The following is a 17,161-nucleotide window of genomic DNA, read 5'->3' on the forward strand; positions in this document are numbered from 1 at the left end:
AAGTGTTCACACAATACCATATTTAAAGGGATAGTTCACTCGGAATACAAACTAACATGATTTTCCACCTACCTTGGCAGTAGTTGATTAAAGGCCGTTTTGGAATATTTTGTTTCCTTTCGAGACTTATTAGCCATATTTTTTACTGTTGGCATTCTCAGTAAGACTTAAAATCAACAACAATGCACTATTGTAATAATCAACGTTACTACACATGTAAAATAACTTTGTCAAGTGTTACTGCGTTACCTTATGTCTCACTCATTATGAAAATATATTTGTTAGTCATTGTGAAGCTGCAAAAGGGGTCTACTCTAAAGTTGACATTCCATGCCCCTTATGTATTTAATTCCAGGCTATAGCCTATATATGAAGATTCACATAAGAGCCCTTCAAACCAATTGATTACGATCATAATGTATATTTAGACTAATTCAACTAACTGTTGTAGTTTTTGTATCTTCATCCAATATTTGTCAGCCATCAAATACATATTTGTGTGTGTTCAAATGACTTGCTTATATTCAACTACCTTAAAACATGATTTGGTTTTCTGAGAGGTATTCAAAATACTTTCCAATATTTTTTGTTTTTCTGAGACCTGTATTTGTATTTCAAAGAAAGTAGTTGCCTTTTAGTTAAAACTGACTACATAGAGTATTTGAAAATTTGGCATTTTCAAATAAAGTACAAAATACCATTATTTTCTGCCCAGGTCTGTGTGAATGTGTGAGTGTGTTCCTGTGTTTTTATTTATTCCTTATTTTACCAGGCTATCTGCGCTAATGTTGATATTTTGTAGAAAGCCATTGTTGATACTAGCCAGATTGCAACAGCTACAAGATCTACAAGATGACAAAGAAACAATGTAATTCACTCTCCATAATCCCATACTGCCAGTGCCAGTTCACTCTCCATTACCCCATACTGCCAGTGCCAGCCCATAGCCATATAGTATGATTAGCTACAGTAGCTAGCTAGCTAAGGACACTGCAATAACTCAGCAGCTAACACAGGCAGCTGTTGGAAACTAGCTAATCCATTGTGATTTTATTATCATATTAATACCAGCTACAGTGGTTAGCTAGTGTGGAATAATTATTTAGTGTTGTGTGCATTGCATCTGTGCACTTAGCTAGCTACCATCCGTGGATAAACTGAGAAAATACCCTATTCTTTATTTTTTTTGTTAGCTCCCCCACGAGGGGGTTCGTGCTCTCTGATTGGCTCAAAGTCAACTTGTTGGCCACTGATGACTGTTGCGATTCTACAATTGTGGCCAAAAGTTTTGATAATGACACAAATATTAATTTTCACAAAGGCTGCTGCCTCAGTTTGTATGATGGCAATTTGCATATACTCCAGAATGTTACGAAGAGTGCTCAAATGAATTGCAATTAATTGCCAAATCCCTCTTTGCCATGCAAATTAACTGAATCCCCCCCAAAACATTTCCACTGCATTTCAGCCCTGCCACAAAAAGACCAGCTGACATCATGTCAGTGATTCTCTCGTTAACACAGGTGTGAGTGTTGACGAGGACAAGGCTGGAGATCACGCTGTCATGCTGATTGAGTTCGAATAACAGACTGGAAGCTTCAAAAGGTGGGTGGTGCTTGGAATCATTGTTCTTCCTCTGTCAACCATGGTTACCTGCAAGGAAACACGTGCCGTCAGGATATTGCTGCCAGTAAGATTGCACCTAAATCAACCATTTATCGGATCGTCAAGAACTTCAAGGAGACCGGTTCAATTGTTGTGAAAGCTTCAGGGCGCCCAAGAAAGTCCAGCAAGCGCCAGGACCGTCTCCTAAAGTTGATTCACCTGTGGGATCGGGGCACCACCAGTACAAAGCTTGCTCAGGAATGGTAGCAGGCAGGTGTGAGTGCATCTGCACACACAGTGAGGCGAAGACTTTTGGTGGATGGACTGTGGTCAAGAAGAGCAGCAAAGAAGGCACTTCTCTCCAGGAAAAACATCAGGGACAGACTGATATTCTGCAAAAGGTACAGGGATTGGACTGCTGAGGACTGGGGTAAAGTCATTTTCTCTGATGAATCCCCTTTCCGATTGTTTGGGGCAACCGGAAAAAAGCTTGTCTGGAAAAGACAAGGTGAGCTCTACCATCAGTCCTGTGTCATGCCAACAGTAAAGCATCCTGAGACCATTCATGTGTGGGGTTGCTTCTCAGCCAAGGGAGTGGGCTCCCTCACAATTTTGCCGAAGAACACAGCCATGAATAAAGAATGGTACCAACACATCCTCTGAGAGCAACATCTCCCAACCATCCAGGAACAGTTTGGTGACGAACAATGCCTTTTCCAGCATGATGGAGCACCTTGCCATAAGGCAAAAGTGATAACCAAGTGACACGGGGAACAAAACATCGATATTTTGGGTCCATGGCCAGGAGTATCCCCAGACCTTAATCCCATTGAGAACTTGTGGTCAATCCTCAAGAGGCGGGTGGACAAAAAAAAACACAAACTCCAAGCATTGATTATGCATGAATGGGCTGCCATCAGTCAGGATGTGGCCCAGAAGTTCATTGACAGCAAGTAAGGGCGGATTGCAGAGGTCTTGAAAAAGAATGGTCAACACTGCAAATATTGACTCTTTGCATCAACCTCATGTAAATTGTCAATAAAGGCCTTTGACACTTATGAAAGGCTTGTAATTATACTTCAGTAGCCCATAGTAACATCTGACAAAAAATCAAAAGACACTGAGGCAGCAGACTTTGTGAAAAGTTATATTTGTGTCATTCTCAAAACTTTTGGCCACTGACTGTACAAGTAGAATCAGTAGGTTCGCCGCTACCGGGTTGGAACGCAGCAGGTACCACTTTTGTTCTTTCAAGAGTAGGAACAGCCTACCACTGTTATAAGTACCTATCAGAAGTGAGATTCTCGTGTTTGAGTTTATTTGAGTTTATTTTATTTTTACAGGGACAGTGCACATTAATCAATGTTTCAGTAGAAGTGCCGGTTTTAGCCAGCCGGCTAATTTTCAACCTCAGTCACTGAGCAGGTTATTAAAAACAATTGCAATACAGACAATCAATGAGCAGTGAGCACACGCAGAGCAACATAGGACAAGTAAGACATCTCATACAGACAGAGCAACATAGCACAAAAAGCAACCAAACAAAATCCATAAAAGCAACAAAGTGTTTCCACACCTCACAAGCTACAGACAACAGACAACATGGAAAGTGACAATACACGGCTAGGGATTATGTTCACAAATCTGATTGGCCTTTAGCCATGTCTTCATGATTTTTTGTGAACGTGTGATAGGTGGTGCAGTTATGGGTGTCTGATTGCAGTGTATTCCAGACATGGGAAGCTCTCACAGAGAAAGCGGATTTACTAAAGGTGCTTTTCCTTAAGGTCACCTCTCATGGCAGACCTTGTGGAACTGCTGCCATATGTTTGGGATTTCTGTTTAACAAACTGTTTAACTTCCTATCAAGCACTGAGAGCCTTCTTGTAGACAGACTGAATGGGTTTTAATGTTGTACAGCAAGCTTGGGCCCAACTAGTCAAGCAGTATGTTAAGTGGGGGAGTATCATAGATTTGAAGTACAGTTTTGCTACCTCTGTAGTCAAACAATTTAGTATAAATCGGAAATTAGCTAGGTTCAATGTGGTTATTTGAATTACCTTTTTCACCTGCTTTTTAAAAGAGAGGTTGGAATCCAAGGTACTTAAAATCAGATACCACCTGGAGCTTCGCCTCTGACACATAGACATCTGGCTCAGTAGCATCTGTTGCCCTCTTTGTGAAGAACATGCAAACAGTTTTTTTCACATTGAGATGCAAACACGAGTCACTGAGCCACTTTGTAACCTGGACCATTACAGTAGTGAGTTCTTGTGCAGCTTGTTGTTTGCTCTTTGCATGCACATATATCACTGTATCATCTGCATACATTTGAACTTCAGACCCAGTACAGACAAGAAGGCAGATCATTAATGTACAGGCTGAACAGGAGGGGCTCCAGTATTGACCCTTGGGGCACGCCCACATCATAGCTAAGAGTGGGCGACAGCTCATTGCTCACTCTGACACACTAAGTTCTGCCTTCAAGGTATAATTTCATCCATCTCAAGGCATCGGGGGAAAAGTTGAACTTGGACAATTTTGTGATGAGAATCTCATGGTTAACAGTATCAAAAGCCTTCCTTAGGTCCAGAAACACAGCCCCAACAACGCCCCCTTTGTCCATCTTGGACTTCACACAGAAAGCAGTTGGCCGTTTCTGTGGAGTGTTTCGCTCTGAAGCCAAACTGCACGGAGTGTAATGTGAAGGGGCTGTTGTTGAGGTGGGCATCAGGTGTTCTGCTACACACTTTTCAAAAATCTTCGACACCACAAGTAGTATACTAATGGCCTGTAGTTACTCACGTCAGCAGGGTCACCCGATTTAAAGATGGCCGTTATTATGGCCGACTTCCATACCCCTGGAAACACCCCCTGACCAATAGATGTGTTGGTGACCTTAGTAATGGGGCCAATGAGTGACTCTATGTAGTTTTTAAGAAAGGTAGAGTCCAGCCCAAACACATCTTTGGCTTTAGAGTTATTTAGTGAGCTATAATCACCTTGTTCACCTTTGACTGAGAAACCTCCCTTATGATGAAGACAGGTTGAGCATCATTTACTAGCATTGAGCCCAAGAAACCAGTGGAGGGGTTCTGTGTCAGTACCTTGACAGAGTCAATAAAGTAGGAATTGAAGGCTATTGCAATTTCGAATCTATCCTGTGTTAGATTGTTATTCACCATGATTTCTAGTCTTTTTGTAGTGTTACTATGGTCTTTCCCTGTAAACTTTTTTAGATTCTCACAGATCAATTTAGAATTTCCTTTTGCTTCACCAATTATGTTAATAAAAAAGTTTGCCTTGGCCTGTCTGATTTCTTTCATCACCTTATTTCTAAACCTACATCTGTCATGCTCTAATTTGGATTTTGGGCCTTTTTTTTAGCATAATCTCGTTCTTTCATCAATTTCCAGATTTCCCCATTTAGCCAAGGAAGAGTGCTCTTTTGGCCAGGTTTGGATTAGATTTTTTTTAGGAAACCATTTATTGTAGTCTGGATTGTGGATAGAAAAACCTGACTATCAGCTTCCTCATCTGTATAGGACAAGAGATCATTCCAGTTCCTTTCCTTAATTGCGTTTTCAAAATAATTGAATTCACTCTTAGGTATTCTTAGTTAATCCGGCTTTCTAACAGTGAAGAGGTTAAACCTGCTCTTAGACAGCTTTCTGGCTATAAGTGTCAGATTATGATCAGATAGCCCAGTAACCATATTGAATGATTTAGTCACACTCTCTGGTTTATTACTGAACACCAAATCAATCTGTGTTTTAGAGGAACAAGTCACCCTGGTTGGCCCTTTAACTAGCTGTGTAAGGTCAAAGGTATTAGTGATCCATTTGAGAGTTTTCCTACAAGACTTGTCTTCATAATTAATGTTAAAATCTCCCATTAAGATGACCTCTTTCCCCTTTCCCAATAAGGGTAAAATACATTTGGGGAGACAGTGTAACATTCAGGCCAATACATTCTAGTTCATTATCACATGACCAATAAATTTGTTTACATCAGATATGTTTTTTAATGTAAATCATCACACCCCCTCCTCTTCCTTCAATCCTGTCTCTCCTGAAAACATTGTAGCCAGGCACAATCAAAGCAGCATATGGAGAGTTTTTATGGAGCCATGTCTCTGAGAGGCAGAGGAAGTTGTCAGGATTTCACCTAGGGGTCATGATTGGGGCTGTACCAAATGATTGATGTATTGATTATGCTTATGTTGTATTAAAAGAAGGGGATGGGTTATAAAACCACTCCCTCCTTACATTTATAGGGTCCTAGACTACAGATTAACAATGTATATACATTATGAGGTTTTAACATCTCTCCAAGATGGCGTAGCAGTCAGACGTGTGTTTTGTCTTGTCCCGTCCTGTATAGTGTAAATATAGTTTTTCCTCGTTTTTTTTCTGTATATATTTCGTACATACTTTAATCTCACTTTCCAACTACAGGCTGAATATACTCTCCTGCAACCCGCATCACCCAATGTGGTACGGATCTGCTTTTTCTATACTTTAGAATCGGAACCCTCATCAGAAGCTAGCCGCTAACTAGCTACTAGCTAGCCACTGCTAGCGGTCTTCAACGCTAACTAGGACACCAGCGCGACATCTACCCAAAGCATATCAGACTGCTTTTTCTCTACCACATCTCCGGATTCCTACCGCAAGCTCTGAACCTTTATACCGGATCATCGAAAATAGCTAGCTGCAATCCGAGTGGCTACTCCTGGCTAACGTCTCTGTCCCAGAGCAAGCACCAGTTAGCCTGGAGCTAGCCTCGAGCTAAGCCCATCTCCCGACTAGCCGAAGAGGTCCAAAAATACCTAATTTGCCAATTGGCCTGGACCCTCTACTGACCCTCTACTGCCGACACGGAGCCCCGCCGATCCATCACGACTGGTCCGCCGACATAATCGTCCGAGGGGTTTCAACAGGCTTTTCCGCTGCGACATCGCCAAAGATCCATCTGCTGGCCAAGGCCCGCGAGCTTTCTGAATCGCTGTATCTCCAGCTCACCGCATGAAGAGGAATAAACAGACTCACCCCATCGCGACGTCCCCCAAAGGTTAACTCTCTAGCCCTCGCTATCTCCCTGCTTGCTAATTCGGCCTGCTAACGGCTAGCTTGTCAAGCTCCGGTCCGCTAACTGCTACCTTGTCTAGCTCGGGCCTACGAACTGTTAGCTTGTTAGCACAGGCCTGCTAACCGTCTGAACCACCGCGTCCCAATCACTCTCTGACCCCATTTACTTTCTATCTCTTTTTGATTTTTAATTTGTTTATACCTTCCGGAAACCTGCCTCACCCAATGTGATACGGAATCGCTATTACTTTTACTCTTATTTTTATTTTTATGACACACTCAAGAACCTCCAGACGCTAACCAGCTAACTAGCTACAAGCTAGTTAGTCATTGTTAGTTTAAAAAAAAAAAAAAAAAACTGGATAACACTCGCCAGCCCAGCCCCCCTGCCCATCCACCGCTGTCCCCTGGACACTGATCTCTTGGCTACATAGCTGACGCACGCTGGACTGTCCATTAATCACGGTACTCCTTTCTGCTTGTTTGTCTTACCTGTCGGCCCCGTTGCCTAGTCAACGCCATTTTACCTGCTGTTTGTTGTGCTAGCGGATTAGCCTCGCCTACTGTTTTTAGCTAGCTTTCCAAATTCAACTCCTGTGATTACTGTATGCCTCGCTGTATGTCTCTCTCAGATGTCAATATGCCTTGTATACTGTTGTTCAGGTTAGTTATAATTGTTTTAGTTCACAATGGAGCCCCTAGACCCACTCTGCATACCCCTGTTACCTCCTTTGTCCCACCTCCCACACATGCGGTGACCTCACCCATTTACAACCAGCATGTCCAGAGATACAACCTGTCTCATCATCACCCAGTGCCTGGGCTTACCTCCGCTGTACCCGCACCCCACCATACCCCTATCTGCGCATTATGCCCTGAATATATTCTACCATGCCCAGAAACCTGCTCCTCTTATCCTCTGCCCCCAACGCTCTAGGCGACCAGTTTTGATAGCCTTTAGCCGCACCCTCATACTACTCCTTCTCTGTTCCGCGGGTGATGTGGAGGTAAACCCAGGCCCTGCATGTCCCCAGGTACCCTCATTTGTTAACTTCTGTGAGTGAAAAAGCCTTGGTTTTATGCATGTCAACATCAGAAGCCTCCTCCCTAAGTTTGTTTTACTCACTGCTTTAGCACACTCTGCTAACCCTGATGTCCTTGCCGTGTCTGAATCCTGGCTCAGGAAGGCCACCAAAAATTCAGAGATTTCCATACCCAACTATAACATCTTCCGTCAAGATAGAACTACCAAAGGGGGCGGAGTTGCAGTCTACTGCAGAGATAGCCTGCAAAGTAATGTCATACTTTCCAGGTCCATACCCAAACAGTTCGAACTACTAATTTTGAAAATTACCCTCTCCAGAAATAAGTCTCCCACTGTTTCCGTCTGCTTACCGGCCACCCTCAGCTCCCAGCTGTGCCCTGGACACCATTTGTGAATTGATCGCCCCCCATCTAGCTTCAGAGTTTGTTCTGTTAGGTGACCTAAACTGGGATATGGTTAACACCCCGGCAGTCCTACAATGTAAGCTAGATGCCCTCAATCTCACTCAAATCATCAAGGAACCCACCAGGTACAACCCTAACTCTGTAAACAAGGGCACCCTCATAGACGTCATCCTGACCAACTGGCCCTCCAAATACACCTCCGCTGTCTTCAACCAGGATCTCAGCGATCACTGCCTCATTGCCTGTATCCGCCACGGAGCCGCAGTCAAACGACCACCCCTCATCACTGTCAAACGCTCCCTAAAACACTTCTGTGAGCAGGCCTTTCTAATCGACCTGGCCCGGGTATCCTGGAAGGACATTGACCTCATCCCGTCAGTTGAGGATGCCTGGTCATTCTTTAAAAGTAACTTCCTCACCATTTTAGATAAGCATGCTCCGTTCAAAAATGCAGAACCAAGAACAGATACAGCCCTTGGTTCACTCCAGACCTGACTGCCCTCGACCAGCACAAAAACATCCTGTGGCGGACTGCAATAGCATCGAATAGCCCCGTGATATGCAACTGTTCAGGGAAGTCAGGAACCAATACACGCAGTCAGTCAGGAAAGCTAAGGCCAGCTTCTTCAGGCAGAAGTTTGCATCCTGTAGCTCCAACTCCAAAAAGTTCTGGGACACTGTGAAGTCCATGGAGAACAAGAGCACCTCCTCCCAGCTGCCCACTGCACTGAGGCTAGGTAACACGGTCTCCACCGATAAATCCACGATTATTGAAAGCTTCAATAAGCACTTCTCAACGGCTGGCCATGCCTTCCGCCTGGCTACTCCAACCTCGGCCAACAGCTCCGCCCCCCGCAGCTCCTCGCCCAAGCCTCTCCAGGTTCTCCTTTACCCAAATCCAGATAGCAGATGTTCTGAAAGAGCTGCAAAACCTAGACCCGTACAAATCAGCTGGGCTTGACAATCTGGACCCTCTATTTCTGAAACTATCTGCCGCCATTGTCGCAACCCCCATTACCAGCCTGTTCAACCTCTCTTTCATATCGTCTGAGATCCCCAAGGATTGGAAAGCTGCCGCAGTCATCCCCCACTTCAAAGGGGGAGACACCCTGGACCCAAACTGCTATAGACCTATATCCATCCTGCCCTGCCTATCTAAGGTCTTCGAAAGCCAAGTCAACAAACAGGTCACTGACCATCTCGAATCCCACCGTACCTTCTCCGCTGTGCAATCTGGTTTCCGAGCCGGTCACGGGTGCACCTCAGCCACGCTCAAGGTACTAAACGATATCATAACCGCCATCGATAAAAGACAATACTGTGCAGCCGTCTTCATCGACCTCGCCAAGGCTTTCGACTCTGTCAATCATCATATTATTATCGGCAGACTCAATAGCCTCGGTTTCTCGGATGACTGCCTTGCCTGGTTCACCAATTACTTTGCAGACAGAGTTCAGTGTGTCAAATCGGAGGGCATGCTGTCCGGTCCTCTGGCAGTCTCTATGGGGGTGCCACAGGGTTCAATTCTCGGGCCGACTCTTTTCTCTGTATATATCAATGATGTTGCTCTTGCTGCGGGCGATTCCCTGATCCACCTCTACGCAGACGACACCATTCTATATACTTTCGGCCCGTCATTGGACACTGTGCTATCTAACCTCCAAACGAGCTTCAATGCCATACAGCACTCCTTCCGTGGCCTCCAACTGCTCTTAAACGCGAGTAAAACCAAATGCATGCTTTTCAACCGATCGCTGCCTGCACCCGCATGCCCGACTAGCATCACCACCCTGGATGGTTCCGACCTTGAATATGTGGACATCTATAAGTACCTAGGTGTCTGGCTAGACTGCAAACTCTCCTTCCAGACTCACATCAAACATCTCCAATCGAAAATCAAATCAAGAGTCGGCTTTCTATTCCGCAACAAAGCCTCCTTCACTCACGCCGCCAAGCTTACCCTAGTAAAACTGACTATCCTACCGATCCTCGATTTCGGCGATGTCATCTACAAAATGGCTTCCAACACTCTACTCAGCAAACTGGATGCAGTCTATCATAGTGCCATCCGTTTTGTCACCAAAGCACCTTATACCACCCACCACTGCGACTTGTATGCTCTAGTCGGCTGGCCCTCGCTACATATTCGTCGCCAGACCCACTGGCTCCAGGTCATCTACAAGTCCATGCTAGGTAAAGCTCCGCCTTATCTCAGTTCACTGGTCACGATGGCAACACCCATCCGTAGCACACGCTCCAGCAGGTGTATCTCACTGATCATCCCTAAAGCCAACACCTCATTTGGCCGCCTTTCGTTCCAGTACTCTGCTGCCTGTGACTGGAACGAACTGCAAAATCGCTGAAGTTGGAGACTTTTATCTCCCTCACCAACTTCAAACATCAGCTATCCGAGCAGCTAACCGATCGCTGCAGCTGTACATAGTCTATTGGTAAATAGCCCACCCATTTTCACCGACCTCATTCCCATACTGTTTTTATACTGTTTTTTTTTATTTTTTTATTTACTTTTCTGCTCTTTTGCACACCAATATCTCTACCTGTACATGACCATCTGATCATTTATCACCCCAGTGTTAATCTGCAAAATTGTATTATTCGCCTACCTCCTCATGCCTTTTGCACACATTGTATATAGACTGCCCATTTTTTTTCTACTGTGTTATTGACTTGTTAATTGTTTACTCCATGTGTAACTCTGTGTTGTCTGTTCACACTGCTATGCTTTATCTTGGCCAGGTCGCAGTTGCAAATGAGAACTTGTTCTCAACTAGCCTACCTGGTTAAATAAAGGTGAAATAAAAATAAAATAAAAAAATATTGTTGCACAGTTGTTTTCTAGTTCTCTCTCTCTGCCTCTTATAAAGAGACCCCTCTGAGAAATGTGTGACTGAGACAGAACTCTGCAAGGGAGTGTAGGAGATAAGACTAGTCAGACATTCCACTATAAATCAAATTGGACAATTACTGCTAAGCTTTTAGATAACACGAAAAGCCTTGTTCATATAGATGTGACTATATGGTTTTGGTCTCATGAGTAAAAGGTAATGACGTAGGCAGTGACATCACTAAGGCTGGACTTCGGGTTTAATAAAAGCAACTTAAGACCTTTTCTATTTTGCAGAACTTACTCAGAAACATGTGTGCTATGTTCCTGATTGTCAACGTCTGTCTGCAATTGCATTAATAAAGGTTTTGAATGATTTAATTAAAGATATTGTCATAAGGCTAATTTCACCAATTTCACAAGGAACAAGGAAACGAACCCCAACAGAGTCAAGGTTGGAGTCTGTGAGAAGATGTTGAATTTGATCACTTTCTGGAATGACACTACGAATGTTCAAGTGCCCCCCTAGTAGTCCCTTGGGCTTAGCTCGTGGGCCCCAGATGACTCGAGAGTGATTTACACGTAAAAAAAGTCACATTTTCTGTGTTTTCTGACGGCTGGGTTTAGGCCGTTTTGTTTAGTTTTGATTAAGGGCAGTTTGGTTAACAATCCCTCCCGCTTGCACTGGATGTGGGGAACTAATTAAGACAGCTTGCATACCAGAAACAGAGTCAGGGATCGCATATAGCAACTTGGGTATGTTTGAAGAGTCAAATTCCATCCTGGAGCCAGGTGAGTCGAGAGAAACCACGGCGACGATCAGTGGACGAGGCCACCCACTGCTTTCCACTCCTGTGAGTATCGCTGGCTCGGTCATGTTAGGCCCAGGATTGAGTTGCACATCCCCAGAGAGCAGGAGGGTAGTGAACAGGTAGTTTAACAGTTTCCGATAAATGTTGGACTTGTGTTTGTAATGCCTAAGCGGTTCAGTGGAATAGGGAGCGAGGTAGACTTGGCTATTATTCAGAACATTATGGTATGCTGTGTACTGTCCGTTCCCGTGGACCGGTGTACCAATGTGTTTGGTGTTGATATTCTCCAGCAGTAGATTGATTGTGTCATCCCAGCAAGGATGCACTGAGATTATCAGTAGAGAAGCTACATAACTGACAATCATGGCAATGTACTGGAGATAAAACACATAATTGCGCTTTAAGTCTTTGCATGAGTTACTTAGTTGGGGTCGACGAACACCTGATGTTTTAGATAAAATAACAGCATTCGTAGGAGAAGCGGCACCTGCCGCACCATTCTCCCTTCCATCTGCCATTTTGTTTCATGCTTTACAGCAACGACCAAGGAATGTGCATGTGTGTGTCCGTGCATGCATCCGTGTGTTTTACCGTTGTCCAAACATGAGTGTGGACTTGGTCTCCTGGTCGTTGTAGCTGGATGGAGAGCAGCAGATGAACATGGTGGTCCTGCAGTTCCCCCCTAGAGAGTCCTGCAGGATACGGGTCATCTTACTGTCACGGTATGGCACATGAGTCTTCTACAGGGGGGGGGGGTTAGAGTAGAATATACATGAATCGCTGAACCGGTCACATTCTACATCATTGAGTCCACATTCCAGTTTCCTTCTATTTTTTTTATATCTTTTTTTTTATTAATTAGAAAATCCATTAATTTACATTTGATTTCACAACACCAAGATGAAGAATCATGGATGTAATAGGACTAGACTTACGGTTCCCTCGGCCAGAGCAGAGATGACGTTTCCTAGAGAAGATAGAGACTTGTTGATGTTCTTAGCTTCATCCAGCACAGCTCCCTCTGCTCCTGTCTTACTGACCTGTGGAAGCACAATACAAAAAAAACATACAGTACAAAAGATTATGCACAGAAACGTCACACACATTTTGTACTGTGTGTAATAAAGATCAATCAATATATACTGTACAGTCAGGTCCATAATTATTGGCAACCTTGATAAAGATGGGCAAAAAGACAAAATAAATACTAAGTTACTAAATTGTATGCAACATTTTTTGGGAGAAATTATTAAAATGTTTACTAATACAATTGCTCAGAGAAAGATATTTCGCTTAACAACTAAGAACAAAACAAATCTAGAAAATATAGGAGGAAAAATGATTGGCACCCCTGTTTCCAATATTCTAGCACGCTCCCCTTGCGAGGGTAACGACACTGAGCCTTTAAAAAAAATGATTTATGAGATTGGAGAACACGTGGGAGGGATCTTAGACCATTCCTCCATACAGAATCTTTCCAGATCCTTGATATCCTTCATCTACTGTTATGGACAGCCCTCTTCAATTCAAACCACAGGTTTGTCCAGAGACGAAGATGGTCATGGCAAACTTGAGACCTTTTGGTGTTTCCTTATGAATTTTGATTAGTGCTTGGGGTTCTTGTCTTGCTGGAAGATCCGCTTGCGGCCAAGTGTCAGCCTCCTGGCAGAGGAAACCAGGTTTTTGGTTAAAATATCCTGGTACTTGGTAAAGTTCATGATGCCGTTGACCTTAACAAGGGCCACATGAACAGTGGATGCAAAAAATAGCCCTATAACTTCAAAGATGGTTCACAATATTTTAACATAACACCGTCTGGAGTTTTATAGATGGCATTGGCACTTGGATTGGAACCGGTGCTATGGTCAGATGACCTGAAAAAATAGAGCTCTTTGGCCACACACACCAGTGGTGGGTTTGGCATTGAAAAATAAGCATATGCAGAAAAGTACATGATACATGCACCTACGGTAAAATATGGTGGTGGATCTTTGATGTTATGGGGCGATTTTGCTTCCGCTCGTCCTCAGGTCCTTGCTAGTTCACCAATGACCTATTACTGGAGACCTGAGAGCTGAGTGCCGATACAACGCTAATAAACACACTTGGGACTATATTAAGTGCTGTGTGCAGAATCTACTTTTTTCTGCTGTAGTCAGCAGCAAGAACACTGGTCCCAATGCACATAGGTATAAATTAAGTTGCTAACTGTGGCCAATACAGAGTAGAAAGAAACCCATTTTAACATGGCAGACCAGTTGTACTGATCTGTGACTGAGATGGATGGAAGGAAAAGATAACAGAACAGCCAGATGAAAGAGAGAGAACACATCTCTTGGGATGCAATAAAGATGGTTCATTAGTTACCCTAGGTAACTAGACTAGGTCTTCACCTCACCTCCTCACCTTACCTTATCAGCCAGGTATATAATTCAATCACTAAAGGCCAGTTTCTCCGACAAAGATTATGCCCAGTCCTGAACTAAAAATGGAAATTCTTTATTCAAATAGGTTATTCTGTGGCCCTAAATGTCTAGACGCATACTAAGTGTATTGGGATACAATAAAGATGCTTTGTTACCATTAACTACAGTAGGCTTTAACCTCCTCACCTTCTCACTCCCAGCCAGGTCCACCAGGTAGAGCTTCCCACACAGTTTTTGTTCTGTCTCCACGTGCTCCTGCTTGATGTTGATCAGGAAGATACTGTGACTCCTGGAGCTGTGCTCATTCATATCTGGAGAGGGGAGGAAAGGAGAGGTGATGTGATGTGATGTGAGGAGAGGTGTTTGTGTGAGAGTGGAGGACACAGTATATATAAAAATATATAAAGATAGAGAAAAAATATATATAAAAATATAAAGATATATAAATATAAAGATATATATAAGATTATAATATAATAATCTATATAAGATTCTACAGATGTGACTTTACACTTCACACTATAAATTGTACTGGCAGACTGCCAGAGTGGTGGCGGGACATACTGGTGACAGCAACATGGCAGGGATGTAGCAGGGATGTAGTAAACACTATGTCAAAAAACCTGCCACATACAGACTCTACAGATCATTTTTAAAGTGTCAGTGTCAGAGTGTCATTGGGACTTACTGGTGACAGCAACATGCCGGTTGGCTTTTCCTTCATCAATAACATCCATCACCTCCTCTGGGCTGGAGACAAAGCGCTCAGTGCAGCCCTGAGATTCCACAAATAAATGTTAGAATTGTTCGAATTCATTCCTGTTCACAAGAACAGGAATGACCTGCTATAATAGGCTACCTGCTATAATGACTAACACCCTGTAGCACTAACATATGTAACCATGAAGTGCATTGAAATGGTAGTTAGGTCACATCAATGCCACCATCCCAGACACCCTAGACTCAGTCCAATTTGCATGCCTCCCCAACAGATCCATAGACGACGCAATCTTAATTGCACTCGAAACTGCCCTCACCCACCTAGATAAGAGGAATACCAACAGTGCATTCGGAAAGTATACAGACCCCTTCCCTTGTTCCACATTTTGTTAAGTTACATCCTTATTCTAAAATGGATTAAATACATTTTTTCCTCATCAATCTATACGCAATACCCCATAATGACAAACTGAAAACAGATCTTATTTACAGTTGAAGTCGGAAGTTTACATACACTTAGGTTGGAGTCATTAAAACTCGCTTTTCAACCACTCCCCACATTTCTTGTTAACAAACTATAGTTTTGGCAGGTCAGTTAGGACATTTTTCCAACAACTGTTTACAAACAGATTATTTCACTTATAATTCACAGTATCACAATTCCAATAGGTCAGAAGTTTACATACACTAAGTTGACTGTGCCTTTAAACAGCTTGGGAAAAATCCAGAATATTATGTCATGGCTTTAGAAGCTTCTGATAGGCTAATTGACATAATTTGAGTCAATTGGAGGTGTACCTGTATTTCAAAGCCTAACTTCAAACTCAGTGCCTCTATACTTGACATAATGGGAAAATCAAAAGAAATCAGCCAAGACCTCAGAAAAAAAATGTAGACGTCCACAAGTCTGTTTCATCCTTGGGAGCAATTTCCAAAAGCCTGAAGGCACCACGTTCATCTGTACAAACAATAGTACGCAAGTATAAACACCATGGGACCATGCAGCCGTCATACCGTTCAGGAAGGAGATGCGTTCTGTCTCCTAGAGATGAACGTACTGATTGCGAAAAGTACAAATCAATCCCAGAACAACAGCAAAGGACCTTGTGAAGATGCTGGAGGAAACAGGTACAAAAGTATCTATATCCACAGTAAAGCGAGTCATATATCGACATAACCTGGCCGCTCAGCAAGGAAGAAGCCACTGCTCCAAAACCGCCATAAAAAAGCCAGACTACGTTTTGCAACTGCGCATGGGGACAAAGATCGTACTTTTTGGAGAAATGTCCTCTGGTCTGATAAAAACAAAAACAGAACTCTTTGGCCATAATGACCATTGTTATGTATGGAGGAAAAAGGGAGAGGCTTGCAAACTGAGGAACACCATTCAACCGTGAAGCACGGGGGTGGAAGCATCATGTTGCGTGTGTGCTTTGCTGCAGGAGGGACTGGTGCACTTCACAAAATAGATGGCATCATGAGGTAGGAAAAGTATGTGAATATATTGAAGCAACATCTCAAGACATCAGTTAAAGCTTGGTCACAAATGGGTCTTCCAAATGGACAATGACCCCAAGCATACTTCCAAAGTTGTGGCAAATGGCTTAAGGACAACAAAGTCAAGCTATTGGAGTGAACGTTGTCTACTCCTTTTATCTGCAAAACCCCCAGTCTTGCTCATTATTCAGTACTTGGCTAAGGTGTTTGTAAACTTCCGACTTAAACTGTATTTAAAAATATATTTGAATACATTTCTCAGGAAGTGACTAATTTCTGAAACTAATGGCAGGGCTGTATCTGAAACTACATGTGGAAGATAGAACTAGAATAAATAGAGCACACACAATCTCCTATCAGGTATTCCCAAACTGCGGTATGCACAATGCCGTCGGGGGTACGCCAGATAAAAATGTGATTCACATTTTCAAACAGTCCAATTTTCCAACGGGCTATAAATCTAGGTGCGTTTTTTTCCTCAACTGAGTAGACTCGTTTCACTGCCAAAAATAAAATTGAACCATCTAGTGTTCAGCGAAATAACAACATAATGTCAAAAACAGGTAGCCTAGTCAAATAACTAACATCCAATCACATTAACCATTACTATCTCGCAGGAATTCCACTAACTGCTGCTCATGTTGGTATCTGTACTGATGGCTCAAAAGCCATAACAGGGAGACATAGTGGAGTGGTAACACGAATGGTGCAAGCAGT

The 17,161-nt window shown here is 43.2% G+C and overlaps 1 protein-coding gene across 1 annotated transcript in view; it reads right to left on the reverse strand.

Moving 5' to 3' along the window:
• The window catches only part of LOC115135305 (kinesin heavy chain-like), a 98,355-nt gene that overhangs the window by 71,475 nt on the left and 9,719 nt on the right, over positions 1–17,161 (reverse strand). Inside the window, exons 5-8 of the mRNA XM_029669862.2 lie at positions 14,916–15,003; positions 14,414–14,538; positions 12,737–12,841; positions 12,393–12,541 (exon numbers count right to left, since the gene is read on the reverse strand). Of these exons, the coding sequence (XP_029525722.1) occupies positions 12,393–12,541; positions 12,737–12,841; positions 14,414–14,538; positions 14,916–15,003 (467 nt within the window). The remainder of the gene's footprint in view (positions 1–12,392; positions 12,542–12,736; positions 12,842–14,413; positions 14,539–14,915; positions 15,004–17,161) is intronic.

The sequence above is a fragment of the Oncorhynchus nerka genome, linkage group LG2 (assembly GCF_034236695.1).
Source record: "Oncorhynchus nerka isolate Pitt River linkage group LG2, Oner_Uvic_2.0, whole genome shotgun sequence".
NCBI lineage: Eukaryota > Metazoa > Chordata > Actinopteri > Salmoniformes > Salmonidae > Oncorhynchus > Oncorhynchus nerka.